This window comes from Sinocyclocheilus grahami, unplaced genomic scaffold (genome assembly GCF_001515645.1).
Source record: "Sinocyclocheilus grahami isolate Dianchi unplaced genomic scaffold, SAMN03320097.WGS_v1.1 scaffold230.1, whole genome shotgun sequence".
Classification (NCBI taxonomy): Eukaryota; Metazoa; Chordata; class Actinopteri; order Cypriniformes; family Cyprinidae; genus Sinocyclocheilus; species Sinocyclocheilus grahami.
In genome coordinates this window covers 1,583,479-1,609,615 of record NW_015505409.1, presented here as the reverse complement: position 1 = coordinate 1,609,615, position 26,137 = coordinate 1,583,479, and the positions used below count along the sequence as shown (strand labels likewise).

General features: G+C 37.6%; 1 protein-coding gene and 1 long non-coding RNA gene across 8 annotated transcripts in view; both read right to left on the bottom strand.

Moving 5' to 3' along the window:
• Positions 1–1,627: 1,627 nt before the first annotated feature.
• Positions 1,628–21,623, bottom strand: LOC107597268 (calcium/calmodulin-dependent protein kinase type II subunit beta-like). Of its 7 annotated transcripts, XM_016288265.1 has the most exons (11): positions 21,063–21,623; positions 18,907–18,975; positions 15,529–15,573; positions 12,460–12,508; positions 10,053–10,145; positions 8,412–8,552; positions 8,066–8,233; positions 6,801–6,876; positions 6,618–6,712; positions 6,295–6,529; positions 1,628–2,670 (listed from the first exon to the last, which is right to left on the bottom strand). In XM_016288265.1, exons 1-10 carry the CDS (start codon positions 21,063–21,065, stop codon positions 6,297–6,299), a joined length of 972 nt encoding a protein of 323 aa, XP_016143751.1. In that variant the 5' UTR covers positions 21,066–21,623; the 3' UTR covers positions 1,628–2,670; positions 6,295–6,296. The 7 variants fall into 7 exon arrangements, with proteins under 7 accessions (XP_016143751.1, XP_016143750.1, XP_016143754.1 ...); XM_016288264.1 differs by lacking the exon at positions 21,063–21,623 and having other exon boundaries at positions 18,907–19,709; XM_016288268.1 differs by lacking the exons at positions 15,529–15,573; positions 18,907–18,975 and having other exon boundaries at positions 21,063–21,621.
• Positions 21,624–22,298: 675 nt separating this feature from the next.
• LOC107597270 (uncharacterized) overlaps positions 22,299–26,137 on the bottom strand; it is a 26,484-nt gene continuing 22,645 nt past the window's right edge. The window contains exon 3 of the long non-coding RNA XR_001610447.1: positions 22,299–22,311. This is a non-coding gene — a long non-coding RNA (uncharacterized lncRNA). The remainder of the gene's footprint in view (positions 22,312–26,137) is intronic.

Here is a 26,137-nt window from a genome sequence, read left to right as displayed (position 1 = left end):
TTGCCCATCCAAAGGGTAAACACACTTTAAAAAGGATCCAGGGTAACACATTTTTCACTCTCCTTAAAAGTCTCACACAGACGACAAACAAAATATATATAAACTCTCAAAAATAGAATGAGTAATAGTGATAAGTATATGTCCATATGGTGCGAAAATATAAGAGCAAAAAAACGCAAAAGAGCAAAAATTGTAATTCTTTCAGTTAAAAAACACCGAAATCTTAATTTTTAAACGAATTTCGCAAGTTCCTCTAATCAGCTGCTCTTTAACGGCCTCCGATGATTTTAAATCTCTATTATGACTAGCGTAGAGATACAATAGTTTTTTTTTTTTTTTCCGAACTCCTCTAATGTCATTGGATGTCCACATCTTTCCATAGTCCGAGAAAACGCATGAATGAGGAGGTCATCTGGTACACCTACTGTATGTTCAGCTGAGGTATGGATTTTAGTTTGATTCGGTCAGTCCAACTGTATGGGCGCTTTCCGAACACCGCTGGCTCAGCTGAAGTAGTAACGGAAAAAAAATCCAAAAAAGCGCAACACTAATATCTAATTCCATAGACCGCAAAAAAAAAAAAAGATGGACGACGCATCTCCTATTCCTTCCACTGTATAAAAGTGAAGCCAAAGCATCTCGGTGTGGCCGCTGCCATCTTGAGTAAATTACGTCATTTGGAGCCAGAGTCGGCGCAGTAGAGATTCGTTTGAAGCCAGAGTCTGCGCAGTAGAGAATTGTTTGGAGCCAGAGTCTGCGCAGTAGAGATTCGTTTGGAGGCCGAGTCTGCGCAGTAGAGATTCGTTTGGAGGCCGAGTCTGCGCAGTAGAGATTCGTTTGGAGCCCGAGTCTGCGCAGTAGAGATTCGTTTGGAGGCCGAGTGCAAAAAAAAAAAAAGATGGACGACGCATCTCCTATTCCTTCCACTGTATAAAAGTGAAGCCAAAGCATCTCGGTGTGGCCGCTGCCATCTTGAGTAAATTACGTCATTTGGAGCCAGAGTCGGCGCAGTAGAGATTCGTTTGAAGCCAGAGTCTGCGCAGTAGAGAATTGTTTGGAGCCAGAGTCTGCGCAGTAGAGATTCGTTTGGAGGCCGAGTCTGCGCAGTAGAGATTCGTTTGGAGGCCGAGTCTGCGCAGTAGAGATTCGTTTGGAGCCAGAGTCTGCACATTAGAGATTAGTTTGGAGCCCAAGTCGAGATTCATTTGGAGCCCGAGACTGCGCAGTAGAGATTAGTTTGAAGCCAGAGTCTGCACAGTAGAGATTCGTTTGGAGCCCGAGTCTGCGCAGTAGAGAACTGTTTGGAGCCCGAGTCTACGCAGTAGAGATTCGTTTGGAGCCAGAGTCTGCGCAGTAGTGTCGTGAGGTGGAGCGTGGTATCAAACTCCCCCCCAAACTCCTGCAGACCCAATCAACCATAACGAAACGCCCAGTTTTAACAGCATCAAATTACTAGCTAAAATCAAACTTATCACAAAAACGAACAATTGAACATATATCAGCGTGATAACAATTACCTTAAATGACCAAAACCATCTTTCGGAAAATTGAACTGGAACTTGGTATAATTCATTTTTTTATTTTGACTCAAGTCCCATTCGTTTACATGGAGAGGGCGGGGTTTATGACCTGTACTGCAACCAGCCACCAGGGGGCGATCAAAGAGCCCGCAGCTTCACTTTTCAGGACGTGCGCGGCACACCCGTCTAATACTAATGTTGCAACTGGTGTCACAGGTTACATATAAAGAACAATTGTGGCTTTCCAGAACAAGGAGTTGTTTATCCAATACAAAGTTCGCCAATTGACAGAAAATCTGCAGAGTTTTCCCCAAATCTGCACTAATGATGCGAGAAATAACGATTAAAGCTGGAAGACCCCGAACGTCACGTCGTTCTTACTCAGGCTCTGGTAGAATCTGCCCCAAAACAGTCACACATACCAACATATGTCCACTAACGTTTAAACGCATGGACAGATGCGTTGGTTGGATATGAATCACATTGAGAAGCCTGTACATAAACGGTGGCCATTATTTCTCTATATCACCAAGGCCGCTTTGGATATACAGAATAATTCATGCTCGCCAAAAATGTCCGGAAAAGAAAAGGCATAAATTAAAAATCATTGGCATCCAGAACGTGAATTGTGTAAGTGACACGTACAATTGCCTTTGTATTTAATACTAATAACAACAGTAAGAACAATATTAATCATAATAATAATAACAACAATAATATTGAAAATCTACACACTGTAAGTGAGGACGGCGAATCAGTGTAACATTATTCACACTGGGAAGGTGCGACGGAAAGCATGGCATTTCACAGACGACTCGGCCTTATTATCCGTACTAATCAAAGACTGTCCAACTCCACACAGCACATGTGCACAACAAAGGGGGTCTCTGCATGGGTGTAAAGATACAGGGACGTGTCTGGGAGCGAAGGAGGGAGGGGTTAAACTTGAAGGTAAGACAAAAGACGATGCACAAAAGTGATTGGCAGGTGAGGTGATTGACAGGCGAGGGGGCCGGGCCCAGTGTGGGAAGGTCACTTTCCTTCCTCCCTCTCTCCAACTTCCCCCCCTCCCCCACTCTCTCTCTTTCACTCTTGCACTCTCCATTTCTGGCTGGACACTCTTGTTAGATGTGGCTACAATGAGCTCAACCTAAGGAAAGAAAAGATTGTTAGCTGTGTGTCCTTCAAATTTGTTTACTTTTTGTTTGCAAATCTAACACATTTTTATGACTCGTTATAATTTACTTTTAAAGTAAACATAGCTAAATATAAACAAAAGATATGACAGATAGCATTTCATATTTCAAAAATAAGTGTTAAAAACCATATCTACAGGTCAATGTGTTAAATGTAGCCAAGATTTTAAGACACAGAAAATGACTTCAATAAATGAACCTGCCCTAAAAAGTGAGACAACTAGCTCCAGTCTCTCTATATACAGTTGTGCTCATAAGTTTACATACCCCTTGAAGAATATGCAAAATGTTAAGAATTTTCACAAAATAAGAGGGATCATGAAAATTGCATGTTATTTTTTATTTAGTACTGTCTTGAATAAGCTATTTCACAGAACATATGTTTATATATACTCCACAAGACAAAATAATACCTGTATTTATAAAAATGAATATTAATACTGTGTGTCATTTCCTGGATGATCCATGTTTTTATTAGGGGTGCTCCGATCAGGGTTTTTGAGGCCGATCACCGATCGCCGATCACAGCAGTATCTGCCGATACCGATCTTTTTAAAGCCTTCTATTTATCATTTATAACTATATATAGTGATACTCCAATCAGGATTTTTAGACATTTATTTCATTTTTGAAAATGGGGGGAATTCTTCTGAGAGGGGAAGCAGCACGAACTGTGCTTTCACACAGGAGTCCGCTACTGATCCGTGGCTGTTTACCACAAACACAACATTTATCCATTATTCTGATTTCAAATCCAAACATTGTCACTGAAAATGCTTTTTCAGCATTGCAATTTTTTTTTTACACAGTACAGTAATACAATCTTTTACAGACATGTTTAAACACAATAAATATAAGCAACACATTATTCAATGCTTTTTACTTTTGCATTTACGTCTAGATTTATATATTAAGTTGCTCAAGCAAGTGGCAAAACATTTAAACTACTTTTCTTACGTTATCACAAACTTACTATTGACAGAAATAGACAGCTCTACTGCCTTTCCTTTTGCATTGAAATCTTATTACCATCTAAAGTGCCATCTATTATTGCCTTATTTACCTAAAAGTGCTCTTTCCCTTTAAACCTAGCCAAAAAGCCATGTGTTGACTGTGAAACACAGTAGATTTTAATAATATGCATTTATGGTGTAATTACTACATTTTCGTGTCAATCCATGTTCATATTTACTGCAAACAATGCGCTGTCACTTTAATTCAGTGCTTGCAGCGCAGCAATAGACTCGGTGCGGAAACGATCTCTGCACTGCAGACGCACCGCTCCTGAACGCACTGCCGGGCCGCAGCTGCGTGCAGTGAACGCTTTAATCCGTTAACATGAGTGTGGAAAAAAATACATGTTTCCAAGAGTAGCATTATAACAGAAATTTCAAATGTATCTAGTATGATAAAACAGCGACTGTGGCATAATAAAAGCTCCGCTGCTTTCAAGCCGTGTGTCACTCTCGTCTCTCATTAGCAATTGCTTCAGCGGCCTCGTTTCGCTTCGACGGCTTTCAGCCTCACCATGCTTCATACTACGTTAATAAATCTTTAATACATTAGCTCATCCATGAACATGATTTCTGCCGGAGTCCCGTCAGATTGCATCGGCTGTGGGGATGAAGACGACAACTCCCATGATTCCACATTTGTTTGTTTTGAATACGCACCCTCTAGCGGTGAAAACTTACATACTGTGCCTTTAATGCATCGTGTTGCCTTCTTGAGCATCAGTAAATATTTTGACCGTTTGTAATTATTATGTATGAGTCCCTCAATTGTCCTCAGCTTGAAAAGATGGATTTCAAAATCATACAGTCACTGCTGCAAGGGTTCAGATATGCAGAAGAAATACCAAAGAATGTGCAGGACCAACAAGGGACTCATGAACAACTATCACAAAACATAAAAACAGTCATGGATCATCCAGGAAATGACACACAGTATTAAGATTTAAGGGTATGCAAACTTTTGAACGGGTTCATTTTTACAAATTCAGTTATTATTTTGTATTGTGGGGTATATATAAACATCTGTTATGTGAAATAGCTTATTCAAGACAGTATTAAATAAACAAGAACATGCAATTTTCATGATCCCTCTTATTTTGTTAAAATTATGCATTGTGCATATTCTGCAAGGGGTATGTAAACTTATGTGCACAACTGTACACTACTATTCAAAAGCTTGGGACGGCTACGATTTTCTATTTGTTTTTTAAAATGCTTACCAACACTGCATTAACTTGATCAAAAATACAGTTCTGTCATGACAACTCTCGGAGGGACTGGCATGGTAATGTACATGACAATGTTAATGTCTTCGTCATTCCACCATTGCGACATCTTAGAGAGACATACATTTTTAAGCTTTGACCATTTCAAACGTCTCAAGTATGCTTGTTTGGTATATAAAGTGTTACATAATCTTGCCCCCCCTCCGCTGCATGGCTTTTTCCAAAGACTTGAAAGCGGAGGTAGCACACGGGCCTCTGTAAATGGGGACTGTGTGATACCATTTAGGCGTACCACTTTTGGACAAAACGTATTGTCAATAATAGGCGGTAAACTCTGGAATAGTTTGCCCCTCCCAATAAGAGAGTGTCCTACATTCAACACCTTTAAAACTCACTTAAAACAGTGGCTTCTAGAAAACCAGAGATGTATTAATTTTTAATTGTCACACATTTATCACCCATACACTTTCACTGTTAAATTGAATGTAGTATAGAGGTGGATGAACAAAGTCTTCTCCATCATGTATTTCTGTTTTGTTTTGTTGTTTGTTGTCAATGTATATGTCACCATTATGTGTATCTTTTCATTTATAGTGAATGAACGTTGTATTATTGTTGGCTGTCTTTATGTTAGTTTTATGTTACCTGCCTAGGGACTGCAGATGAAAAGTAGTTATTGTTACTAATTCTGGCATGTTTACATGGTGTATATTTATAAAACAATGTTCATGAATATGCAAGGTCCCTATTAAATAAACCAATAAATAAATAAAATAAATGTATTTGGCGGAATAGATCTGCTATGCTGCTGCTGCGGCAGAGCAAGTACCGAGACTTGCTACTGCCAATACATCCACAACATGCTGCGGAAAGCATGTAAGAAATACTGCTGCTGCACATATAACACATATGAATAACCCCCATATAGCATACATGAATCACCCCGTAGCAGATCTATACAGGTGGAGCTGGGGAAGGTGGAGGGTTTCTGTGCGTGCTGCAAACTGCTACAGCAAACAAAAGCCAGGTATTTGAATATTGAGCAGTAAGCTCATTGGCTACCGATACAGGAGAGAACCAATCAGCTGCCATGTGACAATGATGTCGCCAGGTCAGATTGAGCAAGACCTATCGGACTGCGCATGAGTTTCATGCCAGAACTCTGTATTAAAAACAGTAATATTGTGAAATAATTGTACAATTTTAAATAGCAGTTTTCTATTTTAATTTTTTAATTTAAATTCTAATTCAAACGTTGAAAATTAGGTTAAGGCACAAGGAGCATTTGTTAAAAACTCTAGCATTAAATAACATTATATCCGTCTATATGAGGATGTACCTTCACTGTAGAGGGGCGGCTGGAGCTCCCGAACAGTGGAAATGGACATTCTGCCATTTGGAGTCGCGACGATGCCACACCCTCGTCTCTTCCGATTGGCTGCTGCGCGGCCGGCCCTGTCCATCCACATATTGCGTGAGGCGGATGTAGGCGATGCAGGCGGCCTCCTCTCCAATCAGGTGCACGTGAGGGTTGAGGATGGTGGTGTGGATGGGCTTACTGTTCTTAGACAGCACTATGACAGAGTGAGAAATGGCCACACTTTAATGAACAGACGTCATGACCGACAGGATAGAAGTGAAGAGTAATCCGATTCAACTTACAGTTCTCAAAGTAAAATCTGTGGAAGTCCATCCCCTCCACCAGGTTTCCCAAGGCCTCAGGTTCAAAGCAGGTGAGTCCATGGTCGCAGATTTTACTGGAAAGAATTAAAATCATTGTTTCAGTGCCATCTCGTTTACGGTCAACTGTGGGTAAATAAAGTAAAAAATACACAAGTGACTTACGCATAGGCTTCAAAGTCGCCATTGTTGATGGCCTCAATAAGCTGCTCAGTGATTTTGATGATCTCCTGTTTGCGTGCTGTAGAAAGAGGAGGTCAAGTGTTAACAGGAGCCAACTTATCTTGAACTAGTATGCGCAGGAGGAGCATTATGGGTAAGCAAAGTCATCTCCTTTAAAACATTCCACAGGTTCACTCTATTTTATTCAGCAGACTCATTTATAACGTGTTAAACAAAACAGAAAAAAAACAGGTTGTTTGAACATCCACCCTAAATAACTTTTGTAACTTTAATAAGGATTAATCTCTAATTTATACAGTCAAATATGCAATGTTATTTTACATTTGATTTATTCAATTTCTGTACCTTTATTTTATTTGTATCTTTTTTCACTGTTTATTATTTGTGCTGTTACTTGTAGTTAGATTATTTGTTCTTATTTTCTTTATTTTTATTTGACAATATAGTTTTTTGCCCTAAACATAGCACATACCGAACCGTACCAAAACAGTGACTCTAAAACCGCGATACAAACCGAACAGTGAGTAAGTTGAACCGATGCACCCCTAATATATATATATATGTATATACACACACATACATACAGTGGGGAAAAAAAGTATTTAGTCAGCCACCAATTGTGCAAGTTCTCCCACTTAAAAAGATGAGAGAGGCCTGTAATTTTCATCATAGGTATACCTCAACTATGAGAGACAAAATGAGAAAAAAAAAATCCAGAAAATCACATTGTATGATTTTTAAAGAATTAATTGGTAAATTCCTCGGTAAAATAAGTATTTGGTATAAGTATAAGTATTACATAGTTGAGGTATACCTATGATGAAAATTACAGGCCTCTCTCATCTTTTTAAGTGGGAGAACTTGCACAATTGGTGGCTGACTAAATACTTTTTTGCCCCACTGTACATACAGACACACATTATTTTCTATTAATGTTATTTTAATAAAGCCCTCAACTCTGGGGATATAATCTTTTTTGTGTGTGTATGTGCTGTAAAAGCCTGCAATAACCCTTGTGAGACACTCTCCTCTTCATAATACAAAAGTGGTCACAGATGATGCATTTGAGACACGACACATGCTACTCCCTGGTGTACACAGCAATGTCATTAAATCACCCGTGAAATCCACACTGTATGCATGTTAGCCCAGTAGCATCACCGCTGCCTTTTTATACTCCCAGGAAATCAATAACTCATGCTGCTGTGGCAGTAATGCCAGCATAGACACTGACACCACATACTCACAATGTGCTGACGGCAGGGGGCTGGTGGACGGTTGGGCAGGGGAAGGGGAGGGGTGTGATGGGGCAGATACTGGGGCAGTAAGGGGTCTGCTGGCTGCTGATGGCTCACTGTCTGTATGAGGGGCTGTAGGTCTGCGCACACTGCTCACTAGGTCAGTCAAACGTGACACTGGATGCATAATTGACGAAAGGCAGATGACAGAAAAAAAAAAAGAGATAAACAACTAGCTGCTAGGAGAAAACATGGCGAATCAAATATGCAGTGAGTGACAAGTTTGTAATAAACATGGAGTCAGCAACTACTCCTGAATGGACCTCTCTTGCATACTGGTCCATCAGGGACTTACTCTGTGTGGGAGTGCTGGGGGTCTGGGGAGTGGAGGGGGCAGAAACAACAGCTGGAGTGATAGTGCTTCCCCCCTCACCATCAGATGTGGGCACCGAGCCCCGACGTACCACACCCAATAGATCAGTGAACTTAGTGGCAGCTGTGGGCCCAGACAGGGCAGGACAGAAATAACAGAGTGGAGTTGAGCTTAGAAAAGGAGCGGAACAGGAATAGCAGTGGCATTAATGGAACAGTTAACTCAAAAATTCAATGATTTTTGGGTATCTGAGCTGCAGTAGAAGTAAGATTTATTAGTAAATAATTTCAGCCTTTTTACACAAAGCTACCATAAGACCATAGCAAATGATTAAATGGACTTGTATGGTATTTTTCTAAATGAAATATACACTACCGTTCAAAAGTTAAGGGATAGTTCACCCAAAAATACAAACACAAATTAAAATTTCATCAAAAATATCTTCATTTGTGTTCCGAAGATGAACAAACGTCTTGCGGGTTTGGAACGACATGAGGGTGAGTAATTAATGACTGAATTTACACTTTTGGGTGAACTTTCCCTTTAAAGGTAATTAGGAATAAACGGTTTTCTATTTTCTATTCATCAAAAAATGCAGAATAAGAAATGTTTCTTGAACACCAATTCAGCTTATCAGAATGATCTCTAAAGGATCATGTAGCACTAAAGTAATGCTGAAAATACAGTTTTTCCATCACAGGAATAAATTACATTTTGAAATATATAAGTTATTTTAAATTGTAATGTTATTTCACAATATTACTTAATTTCTGAAATTTTGATTAAATAAAAGTCTCAGTGGGCATGCAATACTTAAAAAAAATTTTTAAGTGACCCCAAAATTTTGAACGATAATGTGCATATATATACACACACACATTACATATATATTTATAATATCTAATTTCTTTTTCAGGGTACGTTTATACAACAACTATAAGCTAAAAACGGAAAAGCTTTTCCTGTGCGTTTTTTTGTGCACAGACGACAACTTTGTCAAAAACGATTCCTGGATCCACGAAAACAACTTACAGTGCTGTATTATGCATGCCAGGCCAGTAGTTGGCAATATCACTTTTTAAAGGAACACTATTCAAACACGTAATATGCATGCCCACGACATTTAAAAAAAATATAATTAAAAAATGTTATGATAATATTCGAGACTATAACAGTATCATTTTCAAAAGCTCGCACTTTGAAACTTGTTGTGTAAATGAATGGCGAAAACGCATTAAAGATTTTCCGTTTTTTAAGTTGGAAATAGCATTTTGTGTAAACAGCCCCCTTAGAGGAAAAGAAACTCATACAGGTTTGGAAGAACATGAAAGTAAGGTGAGTAAATAATGACAATTTTCATTTTTTTTTGTTGAATTATCCATCTAAATAAATCCAGAAAAAACACCTGAAAATGGTTAAACATTTAGGACACAGAAAACTGCTAAACTAAAAATATTAATGTACCCATTTACTAATGAGAACACAAATTACAACCACAAGCTTCATTAATGCTTCTCATTTGATGGCACAACTTTACTAATTTTAGTGCTGATCTGCAACACACACATGCAAAAGGGGATTATGGGAAGGTGGATGAGGTCACGGCAGTCAGAGGGCACTTACTGAAGAGAGCAGGGGAGGGGCCGGGAGGTGTGTGGGCGGAGTCAGGCTGGGTGCTGGGGTTTGACTGAACTGAACTGTTATCTACAAGCTTTCCTGGTCTGCCCATAAATTTGGCGGCACGTTTTCTGCTCATACACACACTCGCACACATGCTCTGAAATAGCCAGGGTCTCTGTTTCCCACTGAGCTTAATTATAGCACAAGGTGCCCTTGCCTTGTTCTGGGGCAGAGAGAGCTGACACCAACACAGAACACAGTTTTGAGCCCAGAAGTGAGCACCGAATGAGCTCAGGATAAAAACTTCTCACTAAATTTCTGTTTATTATTAATGGACCATGACGTGAATATCAAATGTTTATAGACTTTTGTTTCTACTCTGCATACACTACCATTTAAAAAGTTTGAGGTTGGTAATATCTTAATGTTTTTTTTTAAAGAATTCTCTAACGCTCTCCAAGGCTGCATTTATTTGATCAAAAATACAGGTAAACCAGTAATATTGTGAAATGTTATTACAATTTAAAAGAACTGTTTTCTATTTGAATACATTTAAAAATGTAATTTATTCATGTGATGGAAAAGCTGAAAACTGAAGTCTTCAGTGTCACATGATCCTTCGGAAATCATTCTAATAATTTCTGTTAAATTTTTTTAAAAAAATCTTGAAAACAAATGGGCTGCTTAATATTTTTCAGAGTACTTTTTTCAATTAATATAAAGTTCAAAACAGCATTCATTTGAAATAGAAGGCTTTTGGAATACTTCAAATGTTATTACAATCACTTTTGATCAATTTAATTCATCATTGCTGAATAAAAATGTCTATAAAACAAACGTTTAAATGGTAGTGTAAATCTGATTTGTTTTTCCAAATATGAATATGAATATTTAGGACTGACGGTTTGCTTTGTAACTATGTAAAATCGGATTTTGACAGTGTAGTCAACATCTCTCATCGACTATATATTGCTCGCAATAAAAAATACTTAAAGTGATAGTACACCCAAATATGAAGACTCTTTCATTTACTTGCCAAACCTGTATTTTACTTCTTCTGTGCAACACAAAAGAAGATATCCACAAGAATATTTCAAAGAAATTTGTTTTTGTCGTCAATTTTAATGCAGTGACAGTCAATGAGGTTCAGTGTTGTTTTGGATCCCACTGACCTTCACGGCACGGAAAAAAACTGTTAAAACATCCTTTAAAATCTCTTTTTTTGTGTGTTTTGGCGAAGAAAGCAAATCATACAGTCATGGAACAACACAAAGATGAGTAAATAGCTATTCAGTTTAATTATTTAATACAGAATTTCCATTTTTGGGTGAACAATCCCTTTCGAATCAGCCCAAATGTGAAAAGACATACTGTAAGAGAGCAGATGTCATTGCAGAAAGATGACACACTGAATGTACTGAACAAAAATCTGATTTTAATTGGATTTCAACCTACATACGGTATTATATTTTCTTAATTTCTGTTAAATTTTTTTAAAAAAATCTTGAAAACAAATGGGCTGCTTAATATTTTTCAGAGTACTTTTTTCAATTAATATAAAGTTCAAAACAGCATTCATTTGAAATAGAAGGCTTTTGGAATACTTCAAATGTTATTACAATCACTTTTGATCAATTTAATTCATCATTGCTGAATAAAAATGTCTATAAAACAAACGTTTAAATGGTAGTGTAAATCTGATTTGTTTTTCCAAATATGAATATGAATATTTAGGACTGACGGTTTGCTTTGTAACTATGTAAAATCGGATTTTGACAGTGTAGTCAACATCTCTCATCGACTATATATTGCTCGCAATAAAAAATACTTAAAGTGATAGTACACCCAAATATGAAGACTCTTTCATTTACTTGCCAAACCTGTATTTTACTTCTTCTGTGCAACACAAAAGAAGATATCCACAAGAATATTTCAAAGAAATTTGTTTTTGTCGTCAATTTTAATGCAGTGACAGTCAATGAGGTTCAGTGTTGTTTTGGATCCCACTGACCTTCACGGCATGGAAAAAAACTGTTAAAACATCCTTTAAAATCTCTTTTTTTGTGTGTTTTGGAGAAGAAAGCAAATCATACAGTCATGGAAAAACACAAAGATGAGTAAATAGCTATTCAGTTTAATTATTTAATACAGAATTTCCATTTTTGGGTGAACAATCCCTTTCGAATCAGCCCAAATGTGAAAAGACATACTGTAAGAGAGCAGATGTCATTGCAGAAAGATGACACACTGAATGTACTGAACAAAAATCTGATTTTAATGGGATTTCAACCTACATACGGTATTATATTTTCGTTGCTATTCAGACTACAAACAAGTATCAGATTGTTGCAGCCTGTCTGAACAAAAGCTTGTGTGTTGTTCCATACAAATGCTGACAGTTGAGTCTTACCTTTCATTTCCTCGTCCTCCACTGTGGCATTACTGCTGTCCGATGACTCCTGTGATATTCAGACACAGAGTGCCAATTAGTTAGACAACATATTACATTTTAACATTTTTCAGAAAGAATTACACCAGCTAGTGCCATAGCCCCCGCTCTCATTGTCATACACACACACACCATAAATGAACACATAAACAGCAGAACTCTGGGGAATCACACGCACAATTAACCGTTCAATGATGCATGGCCATTAGAAGAGGCTTGTTATGTTTGTTATAATCCCACTCACATACATAATGATATTAAACACAGGCCACATCTCCACCAGGAATGAACGTTATGAACTCAATTCTCTTTCCTAATTTCACAATATCCTGTGCTGAAATCTGAGAGATGAGTACAAGAATACTGCAAACGCTTCCATGCTCAAAGAGTGATATAAAACAACACATTCTTGGCCCACAGCAGTCTTCTTTGGTGCATACTGGATGCACATTTATTTTGCATCATGTGAATTCATGTTCAATTTCTTAGATGTGATTTGATGGGTCTAACTAAGCAGCCTCAGAGCTTCTGACTGAAAAGAAAAATAAAGTGTAGATTTGAAAATTGGGGTTATCTCCAATTGAACATATTCTGGCATTAGAAGATGATCAAATTCTAATCCTAATCTTCAAAAAACTCGAACAAAATATATCAAAGAAAAAGTATAATAAATACAATAAAAACCAGCAAACAAACAAACACAAGTTATATCACACAAGATTTTTTATATTAACGTGATAAAAATTCTAAAACTTTTCCTGGCAAAATTTGACTAAACTCTTTAAGTGAGTTCGCTTCATAAAAGAGTTTTTTCTGTACATTAAAAGCTGGACAGTCCAATAAATTATGTTTAACAGAAAGGGGATCCTTGCAAAACATATATTGAGTAGGGTCAAAAAGTAAAAGTAAATTAAATCAGTGTTTAGTCTAAAATAGTCTAAAACTATTTTTTAACAAACTATTATTATTACCTAAATCATTTTTGGTAACTGAACAAAGCAGAAATACAAGGCACACAAAAATCTGAAATTTTGTCATGGCAGCTAACTTTATTTTACTAAACACTGAAATAAAAAACTTAATTCTATATAAAAATGTATATATTTATAATTTTTATTTCAGGTTTGTAGTTTTTTTTGTTTTTGTTATTTCAGTAGATCCAAGTTACACTAATTGAAGTTTAAGGGCTTAAAAAGTTTAATGGTATAATGCTATAATAACCCTTATTTTAATATAAAAAAAAAAAGTAAAAAAAAAATGACTATATCCACCTGTATGACAAATCATTTTGGTCCTGTGTTGGGTCACCACTTGATGTCTAATTTAAAGCAGAGTCCTGATGCAAAACCATTGCAATAAAATTCTTACTAAAATAAAGTTTGAACAAATATTTTGGATTTTTAAATTAGCCATGCAGTACTGAGAAAACAGTCAAAGCTGAAAGGGCTGCAACAACACCTTGTAGCTGTAAGTATTCACGCACCGCAGCACTTCCTCTTGTACCTTATTACTCAACTGAATTCATCGACAGAATGATGTCTCAATCATTGAGGAGGAGGGCATGGTCACCTGAGAAACGGGACCGTGCACCAATCACAGTGTAACCGTAGCGATCACCAAGGACACCAGCTCCTGCTGTAAATAGGCCATGAGTATGTGGGGCGATATTATTAGGTGCTCTTGAAAAGGCTTTTGTTCTGTCATTCCATCATCTACGCTGCGCTACAGACCTTGTTACACCTGTACAAGGAAAGTGTCAAATGTGGTGAAATGGACAGCTTCCCACGCAAGGGTCTAATAGCTCATATTCAAGGGGGAGATTAAGCCCAATTCAGAATTCACACAGAACAGCAACCGCTGGCAGAACAACTCGGCCCAGATCTAAACTTCACTACATCACTACAGCCGCCTGGGAGAATCGACATGTTGCTTCTGCATCCACTTGCCTCTGTAAAATCTTGCTTCAGTAACGGGACAAAATCAATATACAGCAGCCAAACATTTTCTTTGCTTTCGAAACACATGCATGAATCTTTAACATTTACATTGTACTGACAGATAGTTAAATTCATGGTTCTGTGCCTATAAATTCAAGTATTTTAATGAAGACATTGTTACTCTTAGCACAAATGAGCCACTTTTCAGTTTTGTTTTATTTGAAAGCTGCTTGCATATAAAATTATGTACTGTAATCAGCAGGCACAATCCCTAGTAAATTCACCGACAACTCGGTTTAAAAATATAAATTAATTTAAATAATAGAATAATAAAAAAATAATAATAATATATATATATATAATTTTTTTTTTCATGGGTGCATTAAATTAATCAAAAATGACTGTACAAGTATTACGAGAAATTCTATTTCAAAGAAATATCTACATTTAAATGCATTCCATTTCATTTCTATTCTATGTTCTATTTTTTTTAAAGATGACTAGAAGTACTAGAAGTACAAAATGCAATTAAAAAAAAAGACTTCATCAGGAATCATTTTTTAATGTCAAGGGAACTTGTTTCGCAAGTGGCACTTTCAACGACCCCCACAAGAGGTCTCTCTGTAACACAGTCAGAAGCAGAGAGACCCGAGACAGCAGGTTTAATATTCTTATCATGACACAGATTTCCAACTGTTGCTCTTCAGCCTCATACTGCAAACATCTGATGTGCCAAGAGTCATTTCCCATCGTCATGATCATTCATAAATATCACTATTACAATTGATCTCGAAACAATCAGAAAGGAGCGGCACACAAACGGCTCGATACTTCCGACACCACATGCCTTTCATTAGAATACTTGTTTGCATGTTATGTTTAGGCACAATTTGTTAATAATAATGAGTTATTGAACCAGTTTCAAAGAGCACGAGTGCAAGTACACATTAAATGTCAAAAGAGTCACGCATGCAGCCAACAGGCATGATGTCATAGTCTGTAGTCACATTAGCAGAAATGCATTGTGGGGATGCAGATCAAACAGAGGACGGATGGTGGGAAAGAAAGAAGAAGAGTGGTGGTGCTGGGGTACCTTAATCCCATCCACTGCATTATGGATGACAGTGGTCTGTGCCTCCTACAGAGCGACAGGGGAGGAGGGGGTGGAAAAAGATGAGGCGAAAAAAAGAACAAGTGAGAGAGAGAGCGTGTGGGTGGATGGGTGTTTGTGATTGCCAACCCAGTAAAAATGAACAAAAAAAACATGCACAAAAACCAACAGAGGTTCAACAGCGGAGAGCTTCATAAAACAAAAGATTGCACGCTAGGCTCTAATATTTCAAAACAACTGACTACGAATGCACAGCAACGTATCGCTGAAAGTGAAATAGCGTGATTTCGACGGACGCTATCGCAGCGGCTAAACAAACATGTTTATTTTATGCCGTTAACTCCGGAAACCTGCTAGCTAGACGCACATCAGAGCACATAAATCTGTAATGCCCACTTCTCTCTTGCAGGAACTAACATTCCTTCACTGGCCAATCAGCAGCATGCGCTCCCCATCATTATGGGGTATTCATTGCCACGACAACCGTTGCCCCGTGCAACAGGCAGCAGTCGCATACTAAGGTTACTCAAAGTCTATAAGAATCTGAAAATGCTGACAAAAAAATTCATTTTTAAAGGGAAAGTTCAGCCAAAAATTGGGTTCAGCCAATCAATTTTTTTTATGCACCCTCAAGTTGTTCCAAACCTGTATGAATTTCTTTGTTCTGTTGAACACAGAAGATATTTTGGATGAATGTTGGTAAGCAAACAGTTGACGGTAGCCACTGACTTCCATAGTATGGAAAACAAACAAACAGAAGAAACATATTCATACAGGTTTGGAACAACTTGAGGGTGAATAAATAATGACAGGATTTTCATTTTTGGATTAACTATACCTTAATAAATAAATTTTTATTGTCATATAGCTATATATATAATGTCAACATAGTATGCATTACAACAGATGCTTTAATACTGTCTTTAAATAAAACAGTGTTAGCATTGATAGAGTTCAAACTGTCCCGTTCAAACATTTGTCAGTTAAATGACCATTTTCCAAATACTAAAACATTTTAGTAAAATATTCAAAATATAGAAAATACAAGTGGATAAATATTGTTGTATACTACCATGCATTGTTATACTGGCACATAAATTAGTTACAACTGTTTTTTTTTTTTAAGATTTCATTATTATTAATCGTTTTTTTTTAGTTCTTACATACAATATTTTGAGTATCCTTGGCTGTTTGGTTAAAATAGTAGTTCCTCTTATTGGGTGAAAAAAGAGAAGGCAAAGCAAATTTTAAATACAAAACCATAATATGGAGATATATATCAAATAAGGGTACAAAAGAAAAATATCACCCAGTCCTACATAACCATACAGTTAATAGTAAAGCTGGAAGGGAAGCCATGAAACAAAGCACTAAGGCTAGAGTCTTTACTGACCATAAACACCTCCTCACTTCAGGGTTGAGTAACTCTATCTGCACTATAAAACACACCGTGTACACACACACAAACTCCACAGTGGCAGCATTAAAGGGCAACTATGAGAGATCCTAAAATATTCTGATGCATTGGGCCACGTGTTGCAATAGCTGGATGTGTTGAAACGCATGTCATGTTTCCATTAGGAGCTTCCTTCCTTAATGCTTGGAGTTCACTCTAAAACCTCTTCAGAGCTTTTACAGACCACAGAAATCGACAAAACTCCACTCAGAACATAGACTATCCATCTATATCCCTCAAGCATGTCATTAAACATTAAACAATCACATCATCCATGTACCCACCACCCTGGCATAATGACATTTATTAAATTCCCTGCCAACTCCAAGCAACAAACAACCTTCATCATCCACCGGATCAAAGCAGACACTGAAAGGCAAACTGGCATTATGCAATCAAATAAACAACCCCATAAATGTGTGACTAGAGTGTATAGTAATATATCAGAATGTCAGAGAGCAACTGAATAAACAGTTGAATAAACAGCTTAACTGGGTCCATGGACATAGACATAAGGCATAAGGCTTAATTCAAAAAACAACTGTGCCACTTTAAGACTGGGTCATTTACAAAACCTTATTCGAAACTACCTACTTTGGAATAGTGCTGTGCCTTTAATTTTAAATAATATTTTTATCTTCAGCACAAACACACCTCCTTTCACTTGGTGAAATTAGCATTGCATACAACAGAGTTTTATATAAGAGATGCTTGCAAATAAAATAAACAGTGTATTCATAATATGCATTTATATGAAAACAGCAGGCACAATTCCTAGAGAATTCACAGATCTCTCAAGTATAAAATAAAAAGTACATATACACACACACACACACACACACACAAACATATTTGTCAGTAAGAATGTTTTTAAATAAACTGATCGCATAAATCAAACATGACATTAAAGTCATTTAGAATGTTACAAAAAAGAATCAATTACAAATAAACGCAGTTCTTCAAACTCTCTGAGATGCGCGCACACACACGCACGCACACACACACACACACTAATAACACACCTGCACTGCTCAGGGCTGTAAACATTCAACTCAATTGACAACTACAGTATACTGGACCCAGTGGATTTAAGCGAGGAACACCATTAAGGATCTCAGTGAACCAAACAGCCTCTTCTCAGCACTGCAGCCAGGAAACTGTAAAAACCGTTTAAGAGCTGATTCTAAGAGCTCCAGGAGGAGTTTCTATCCCCAAACCAATCCAGATCGTAATGATGATACTGCAGACGCCCTGAACACTGCTCACTAAATATACTGAAATATAACGGCCCCAAAAGAATCTGGTCACCTTAGACACTTAAAAATGCAAGAACGTCATTGCATTAGATAACTAATCATCAAACCAAGTGTCTTGTGTTTCAGAAAAGATATCAAAAGCACTTTTTGTTAGGTTTCAAACTGACATATTGTTAAAAATGAATGCATATGGCCACATTGTGGTTCTCAAACCATAGTGTAACATGTTCATCATTAATATGATGAACTGTACATGTAGTTACTCTTTTAAAACACATTTGAGAACTTGAGAAATAGAGAACTTCTTACATCCATTAAAATCACCCTGACACCAGTTAGTTAAAAGTAATAGCGAAAATGGCTGCATACATTTTAGGGCAGCTACAGTGCACAAAAATAATTAAAGGCCACTGTATCTATCTGCAGTTCATCCATTTTATTCCATTTATTGCACGTCTGCATTATAATATACATAATGTTTATATTATTTACTTTTAATTGCACATTTTTTTTCACAAGGTTTGTACTCGTATGCAATAAAAAAGTTTGCAAAACAGCTCAAAAGAAAACAGATTGCAAGTACAGTCACAGGCAGATGGGAAAAAAGGATGGAGTGGAAGAAAAGAAAAGGATTAGAGAGGTAAATACCAGTGCAGGAGAGGGGAGGTTTCCCTTGGGACTGGTGACTATGCTGTTTTTGGTGCTGTTTGTCTGGGGCTGTGCAGGGAAACACAACATACATTCGGTTAAGAAGGAACGAGGGAGAGATTGGCATGCACATGCACACAATCACACTCACACATGCAGTAGGGTACAGTCATTATCTGCTTTAAGGTAACTGACTGATGTAGTGCCAACTACCTATTTACATGAAAACAACCTTATTCATCGAGAATGTTCTCTAGCAGCGAGAAGGACGGGAGGGTCATTATTAAAGTCCATAAAAATGCTTTTTGCCAATTAGGCTTCCTAAACTAATCCATTATACTAATTAGCCACATTACATGCAGAGGCGGATTAGCAATGGGTGTTTATTTGTACTCGGGGTCCCTCAGGCCTCACGTCTATGAGCTTGCGGTGATATCGAGGTAGCTAACGGTGCGTTTCCCCTCGTACGGCTCAGGCACTCGCGTGAGAGGTGTCGTTATCATGTGTCTATGTGCGGAAGGCAGGTCAAGGGAGATGAATGAACAGCAGATCACGACTACTGGATCCTCACAAACATGAAATAAACCCACATACACGAGCACAAACACATCATGAAATGACTTTGGCACTATGGGCACACATTTAAATACATATTGTTCCTAACTGGACCATATGATGGCTAGCAGACTTAATGTAAACATTAACAATTCCCAAAAACTTATCGCAGATGGTCATGGGTCGCTATGGAAGTCCAACTTTATCCAAGTATACAGGGATATCGTCAGGAAGGACAACCAGCAATGCTATCCCTCTTATGGGAACCATAAGGAAAAAATCCTGAGCACAGAGAACATAAGCGTCAATCCTGCAAAGGAAGCAAGCAGATTTGGTGCAGTCAGAACCCTGGGATGTGCATAAATAGGATCTTCAGATCCTATGGAAATATTGGGAAAAACACAGGGTCTTATTCTGTGTGTCTTTTCCATTGCCTACCTGTGTATGAGCAGAAAGGACTCTCCTAAACCTGCTTTAGAAAGCTTCTGGAGTGGTCAGTGTCAACCAAAATACATCCGATTACTAACATGCAGAACGAGACCCAGGAGGTCTGTGGTGTCAATAGGAGCTGGTTGATTCAAACAAGGTAAAGAACAGCAAGTAGGAGGAACCCAGTGTTTGTCAGAAAATGCTAAAGAAATCGGGACACATTTACTGGGTCCAAGTGGTCTCACAAAGCCAGATCTTTGACTGAGCTCCAAAAAGTCTAGTCCACAGTGTGTTCTGGCCAAGAACTGCCCGCTGGTGTGGGCGCTAATATCGTTAGCTTTAAAGTTATCGTTCTTGGTGTGAACGGGGCTTTAGTCTTTTGTCAAATGTATATTTTTGTTATTATATTTAGTCAACCGTGTCCTGTTTTTTAGTCAGGTTTTAGTCGACTAATTGTCTAAGCATTTTAGTCAATGAAATTGTAGTCACATTTTCGTCATGCTGTATAACAGTTAAACTGATAAAAAATATTTTGCTCAAAATTATAATCGACATATTTATATTTAATTATAATATACATACTTAAAACTTTATAAACCGTAATCTCTAGCTTCTGCTAACTGTCGCACGCGTGTTCATTAGAGAGTGCCGTACCCGTAAATATTGATATCCATAAATATGGGTACTTTTCTTACACAAATGCATCGATTCACTTCAGGAGGTCTTTATTAAAATAATTTTTGTGTGAACTATTCCTTTAACTATGTAGTTTTAGTACTTGTTCTAATTCTATGAGCGTTATCTTCCATAAGTGTGGAAACTAACATAGGTACTGTTATCATTCTTGATGTGGAAAAACCAGGCTAAAGTCAGCCAGTCAGACAATATGAATCAGGTGCTTAGTGGATAGAGTGTGGGTGGCCTGTGAGGCTGAGACTAAGATCCAAGATTAGCTGACCAGTAAAAAAACACACCATTTTATTTATTTATTTATTTAAACCGAACCAGTCTGAGTAGGTTTAATAATGGCCATCAATTCATTAGGTCCCACAGAAATGCAGGAAGTATGACTTCAGAGGAAAGTGTCGCACAATAGCTGGTACAGTAGGTGGAGGTACAAGAAGAGGAAGATGAAAGAAAACAGAAGGGTGTAAATGAAACAAGATTCTCACCATGTACTGAATGGTAGAGCTCGACTTCCGCTTCTACAGAGAGAATGAAAAGGAGACAAGTGAGAAAAATGGAGGAACCTGTGAGACAATATATATATAAAACAGTAGCTGTTGGTTTTTTTGATAACCATGTTCATTTGGGGCAAAGAGGAAAGAGCTGGGAGGAGATCTCAAACGCAGCATAGCTGTGTGTGTATCAGTCAAAGAAAATGACTGGAAGAATAATTTTAGGGTGCATGTGAAGGTTTGGGTTCAGAGCAAGACAACTTGAAAGTTCTTCTGCACAAGAGGAAATTTAGAGGAAGAGAAACAAGGCTGGGTCAGGTGAAGGAGCAATACAAGCGGACAAAGGAAAGAGAAACATGCTACTAGCAGAAGAATAGTTAAAGTGCACCTGAGGAATGATCAGTGTAAGCAAAGTTACCTGATCTGGGGTCAGCTGTTCGTGACGCATGACAGTTACCGTTAAGAGACAATCTGACCCTGAACCCGGAGCAGGGAAAACGATGCAGGAGCTACACTAAGAGGGAATGATGTGCAAGGACAGGCAGGGATGCTGAGAGAGTAAGCAAGCACAGTCTGTGCGGTTCAGTGATATATTTTTTTTGTCCTTAAAAAAAGGGCAGCCAAGAACGAGTTATATTAAGCACAGAATGTTCTCAGAAGCGCTTTGGTTCAAAATGCAGCAGCGCGACTTCCAATCGCTGCAACTGCCGTATTAAAACATAAATAAATAAATAAAAAACGCCTCCCATTCTAAAGCAGAATTACATAACCAGCAGTCGTGCAAAGATTTAAACACTAAGAAAGTCAGCTTCGGTAAATTTGAGAAATAGTGATAGAGACTAAATAAAGAGCAGCTCAGCTGGAACTCTGAAGACGGAGCATAAAGGTGAAGGAAGGAGAGAGAGCACAAAGTAATCGTGAAAAGGACAAAAGAAATGTATTGAAATGGCTGGAGAGGGCGTGGGGGAGCCTGTTGCTAGGAGATGAGAGGAGCGCTGTGCTGCTATTTTCGTCTCAGAGTTTCAGACTCACGGCTATTCTTGGAACCAGAGTCACATTCCCAGCTGAACTATTTCTCTGCTCAAACACACATACACATGAAGAGAGCAGGTGGGAGTCACAGAGGTGGGTTGAGGGTAGAAACAGGTAGGAATGTGTTTGAGTGTGTGTCTGCGAACACTCCCGTAAGCGCTAAGTGCAGTTCATCTCTGAAAATCCAGTTTTATGAATCAGATTACTCTGGCTCCTCAATGGCATCACAGCCATCGTCGTTATATCATTCTCTTAAACGTCTCCCACATGCGCTGACGGAAATAAAACTTTCATTTCATCTCATCTTTCAGTGCTATCTCTGGCTCTGTGACCGGATAGAGCTTGTTACGGTGTTTGGTAACACCTTATATTTCCACGCTCTTATGTCTTGCTAGAGAGCCCGGCAAATACACTGCGTAATCCACACGCAATTTTTTTACTTTTTGAGCTAATGTGTGATGGGATTTAAATATGGGGAAATGTGTTAAAGGTTTTATCGGTAGCTAAATAACCATATATTTCAATGCTCGCATGACTTCTAGACTCCGGAAAATTCACTGAAATGCTCCTCGCCGGGTTCATACTTTTACATTTTCACACTCATGTGTGGAATCCTGGGAGCCGGATTTAAATATGGTCTTACTGGTAAGATTAATAAGGGATTTAGAAGATGATATTCACATTTTACCTTTAAATGAAAAATAGTTTAAATTCGTTTTCTTTTCTTGGAACCACAAAAGGTGATGTCCAAGCTTTTCTTTTGCTTATAATGAACGTGCATGGGGATCATTAGCTGTCAATGCACAAATTAGCTATATGTGAGCCTGGACCACAAAACAAAAAAATACATAGTATGGGTCAAAATTATAGATTTTTCTTTTATGCCAAAAATCATTAGGATATTAATTAAAGATCATGTTCCATTAATATATTTAGTAAATTTCCTACTGTAAATATATTAAAACTTAATTTTTGATTAGTAATATGCATTGCTAAGAACTTCATTTGGACAACTAACTCTAAAGACGATTTTCTCAATATTTAGATTTTTTTGCACCCTCAGATTCCAGATTTTCAAATAGTTGTATCTCGACCAAATATTGTTCTATCCTAACAAACCATACATCAATGGAAAGCTTATTTATATAAATCTCAATCTTCTGAAGACATACAATCACTGTATGTGGAAAAACAGACAAGACATTCGATTTTGGAAGAATGACAACACAGTATACAAGCATCTGCTTGCCTTGTATGAAAAAGTGCAGTTTAAACATATGGTGCTAAGCTCACTTCAGCTCATTTAGTGTTTAATGTAACAATAACATCGGAATTACACGTATATTGAGTAAATGATGAACTACCCTGATCGTTTGTCATTTTTTGAATCATGTCAGTAAGGTGAAATCAGTTTTGAGGAGAGTTTGACTAGACTTAATTGAAACGGTACTGAAATATAGTTTAAAGGTGGGGTAAGTGATTTTTCAAAAACACTTTAGAAAACTGATTCGGGCCGAGTAGCAAAACAAACTTGTAGCCAATCAGCAGTAAGGGGCGTGTCTACTCATGATGTGGAGGAGAGAGCGTTCAGTGCACAGGACGGACATTAGCCGAGCCGAGCGACAGAAAGATAGAGATGGCGAATAAAAAACAAAAGAAGGCTTAAGGCAATAAGGCAAGAAGTAGGACCCGTGTAAATATCGGATCAGCTTTCCAGCGCTGGAGAGAACTCAAGGAGAGGAAGACCTGCGATCGGACGCCGAGGTTGCTTTGTTTCTTCTCGATAGGTGAGTAACAGCTTGTCTGCGCCGCAACAGCTAAAGTCTGTCTAGTACACTGGATGCGACCGTTGAAAATCATTTGAAATTTGTGTCAAGACGTCATAAATAGAACGCAGCAGCAGTTTTCTGTCGGGGAATTGTCGTGTCGTGCCGCATCCAGTTTAGACCATAGATATGTATATATATCTACGGTGTAGACAGAATCACTGATTTTAATGAGTTCCATAATATTTTGTCGCTCCGCGCCACTCGTCGACTTGATTGCACAGATACAATTCGAACAGAGCTGAGCTGGATGAAGACATCACTGAATCAATGATGAAGTGACTTTAACTGGAAAATTACATGTTTACTATCGTCCTCTTGCAATATCAACGCACTATTTTCCTGCTTAATACTGTAAAGCAGCTTTGACACAATCTGTATTGTATAAAGCGCTATATAAATAAAGCTGACTTGACTGTTAGTGATCACGTTTTTTCATGTCCTAAAACACACACACTCATAACCACACATCAAACACAATATGAACGAACTACATTAATGTATAAAAACAACACAATCATGCAATTAAGAAGAGACACTGACAGATTAGCCAGGGCAGAGAGACAGAGTAGTGAAAAGAGAGAAGGTACTAAGAAGCCGTATGGTCATGTCTGGAACAATGATTTTTAAACATTAAGATTTATTATAAAGTGTTACTCATGGCCTCTAAGATTGAACAATTCAAAAATGTATAAATAAATAAACAAATAAAATACAATAAATTGTTTATGTCTTATAAGGAAAATTGTGGTAGAAAAATCCACTAAGCTATACATATTTATCTGCTTCCTTATCACAGAAACAATGTTGCCACAGATATCTCATTACTCGGTGTACTTTTTTTTTTTTTTTTTTACTACTTTTTGATTTCATAAATGCTTGTTTTCAGGTTTAGCCAAACAGTTTCCAGACAGTGTAGCTGACCGAGGAACTTTTCAATCCAAGAAATATTAGGATTGATAATTATATAATAAATAAATAAACAGCATCATGGTGAACAACACTTTTTAAATCATTATAAAACAATCATTCATGAGTAAAAAGAAGCATCTGACACAATCACTGTCTGTCATTGTAGGTTCGTGTACTATTTTATATTCAGAATGCATCTCTCACCCTCTCAAGCACCTCTGAAGCAGTTCATTCAAACACTTCTTTTTTTAGCATTAAATCACAGTAACTCCATCACATTCACATCAAACTCATTCGGCAAGTCTGTTTGCTCAAAGACTTAGTCTATTAATAAAGCACAGAAGAGATTTTCAGCTGTATCCTTCAGGTTATACATGGGGATAGGCATTCATACAGCAAATATGACACTGTAAGTAATCCCAAAACAAAACTTTTTTTTTCTTTTGAGAGGAGAGGGGGTATATTTGTGTACGACTGTCACTGGATTTTTAATCACAGTTAAATGTCTTCAAATCCAAATTCAATCAAACTGCGTTACGAAACAAATGTGTTTTCATTACTTAAAATTCAGTGTAATTGGGTACTTGTGTCCATCCCACTTGTACACCTTAAAGGATATCTTAACCAGTTTCTACTAGGGATGTTCATTTCGGTTATTTTTCCTAACCGACAACCGACGCTCATTAACCAATTATTAACCGTTAACCGACAAGATTATTTTTAATTAGAATTGAATTAAATTAGAAAGGATAAGTGTCTTTGACCCGTTAAAAATACTAACATTTGTTTCCCGGGGATTAATTTACATGTGCAAAAAGCAGCAAACAACACAACATGAGGATTCACATGGTCATCATATCACATCACGCACCTGCAGCGCTTCTGCGAGCGGAGAAAAACATAATAAAGCTAGGTTATTGGCCTATATATATAACGATAAATAGGCCTATATGAGAAATATATATTTTACTTAAATAATAAATTAAGAAAATGAAAGAAAAACTGTAACAAGTAGCCTAGCATGCAGAGTTTCGGTTCATTTTTGTGCTGCGCGAAAGGAAACCAGACGGCAGAAAGCGGCATCCTATTTCTCTTTAGGCTTATTTTACAAAAGCACAAAGATTTGCTTTTATTGTGAATGTACACAAATAAAGGCAAACCTTTTACAATTCCGATTATCTTTATGACTAAAAGGAGTAGTTTCTTCCACTGTTAGAAGGAAAAAACTCAAGTGATTGTGCCGGTGCCGCATGCACGCACGCCTTGACAATGCAGCCTGTTCATTATCATAATAAAATA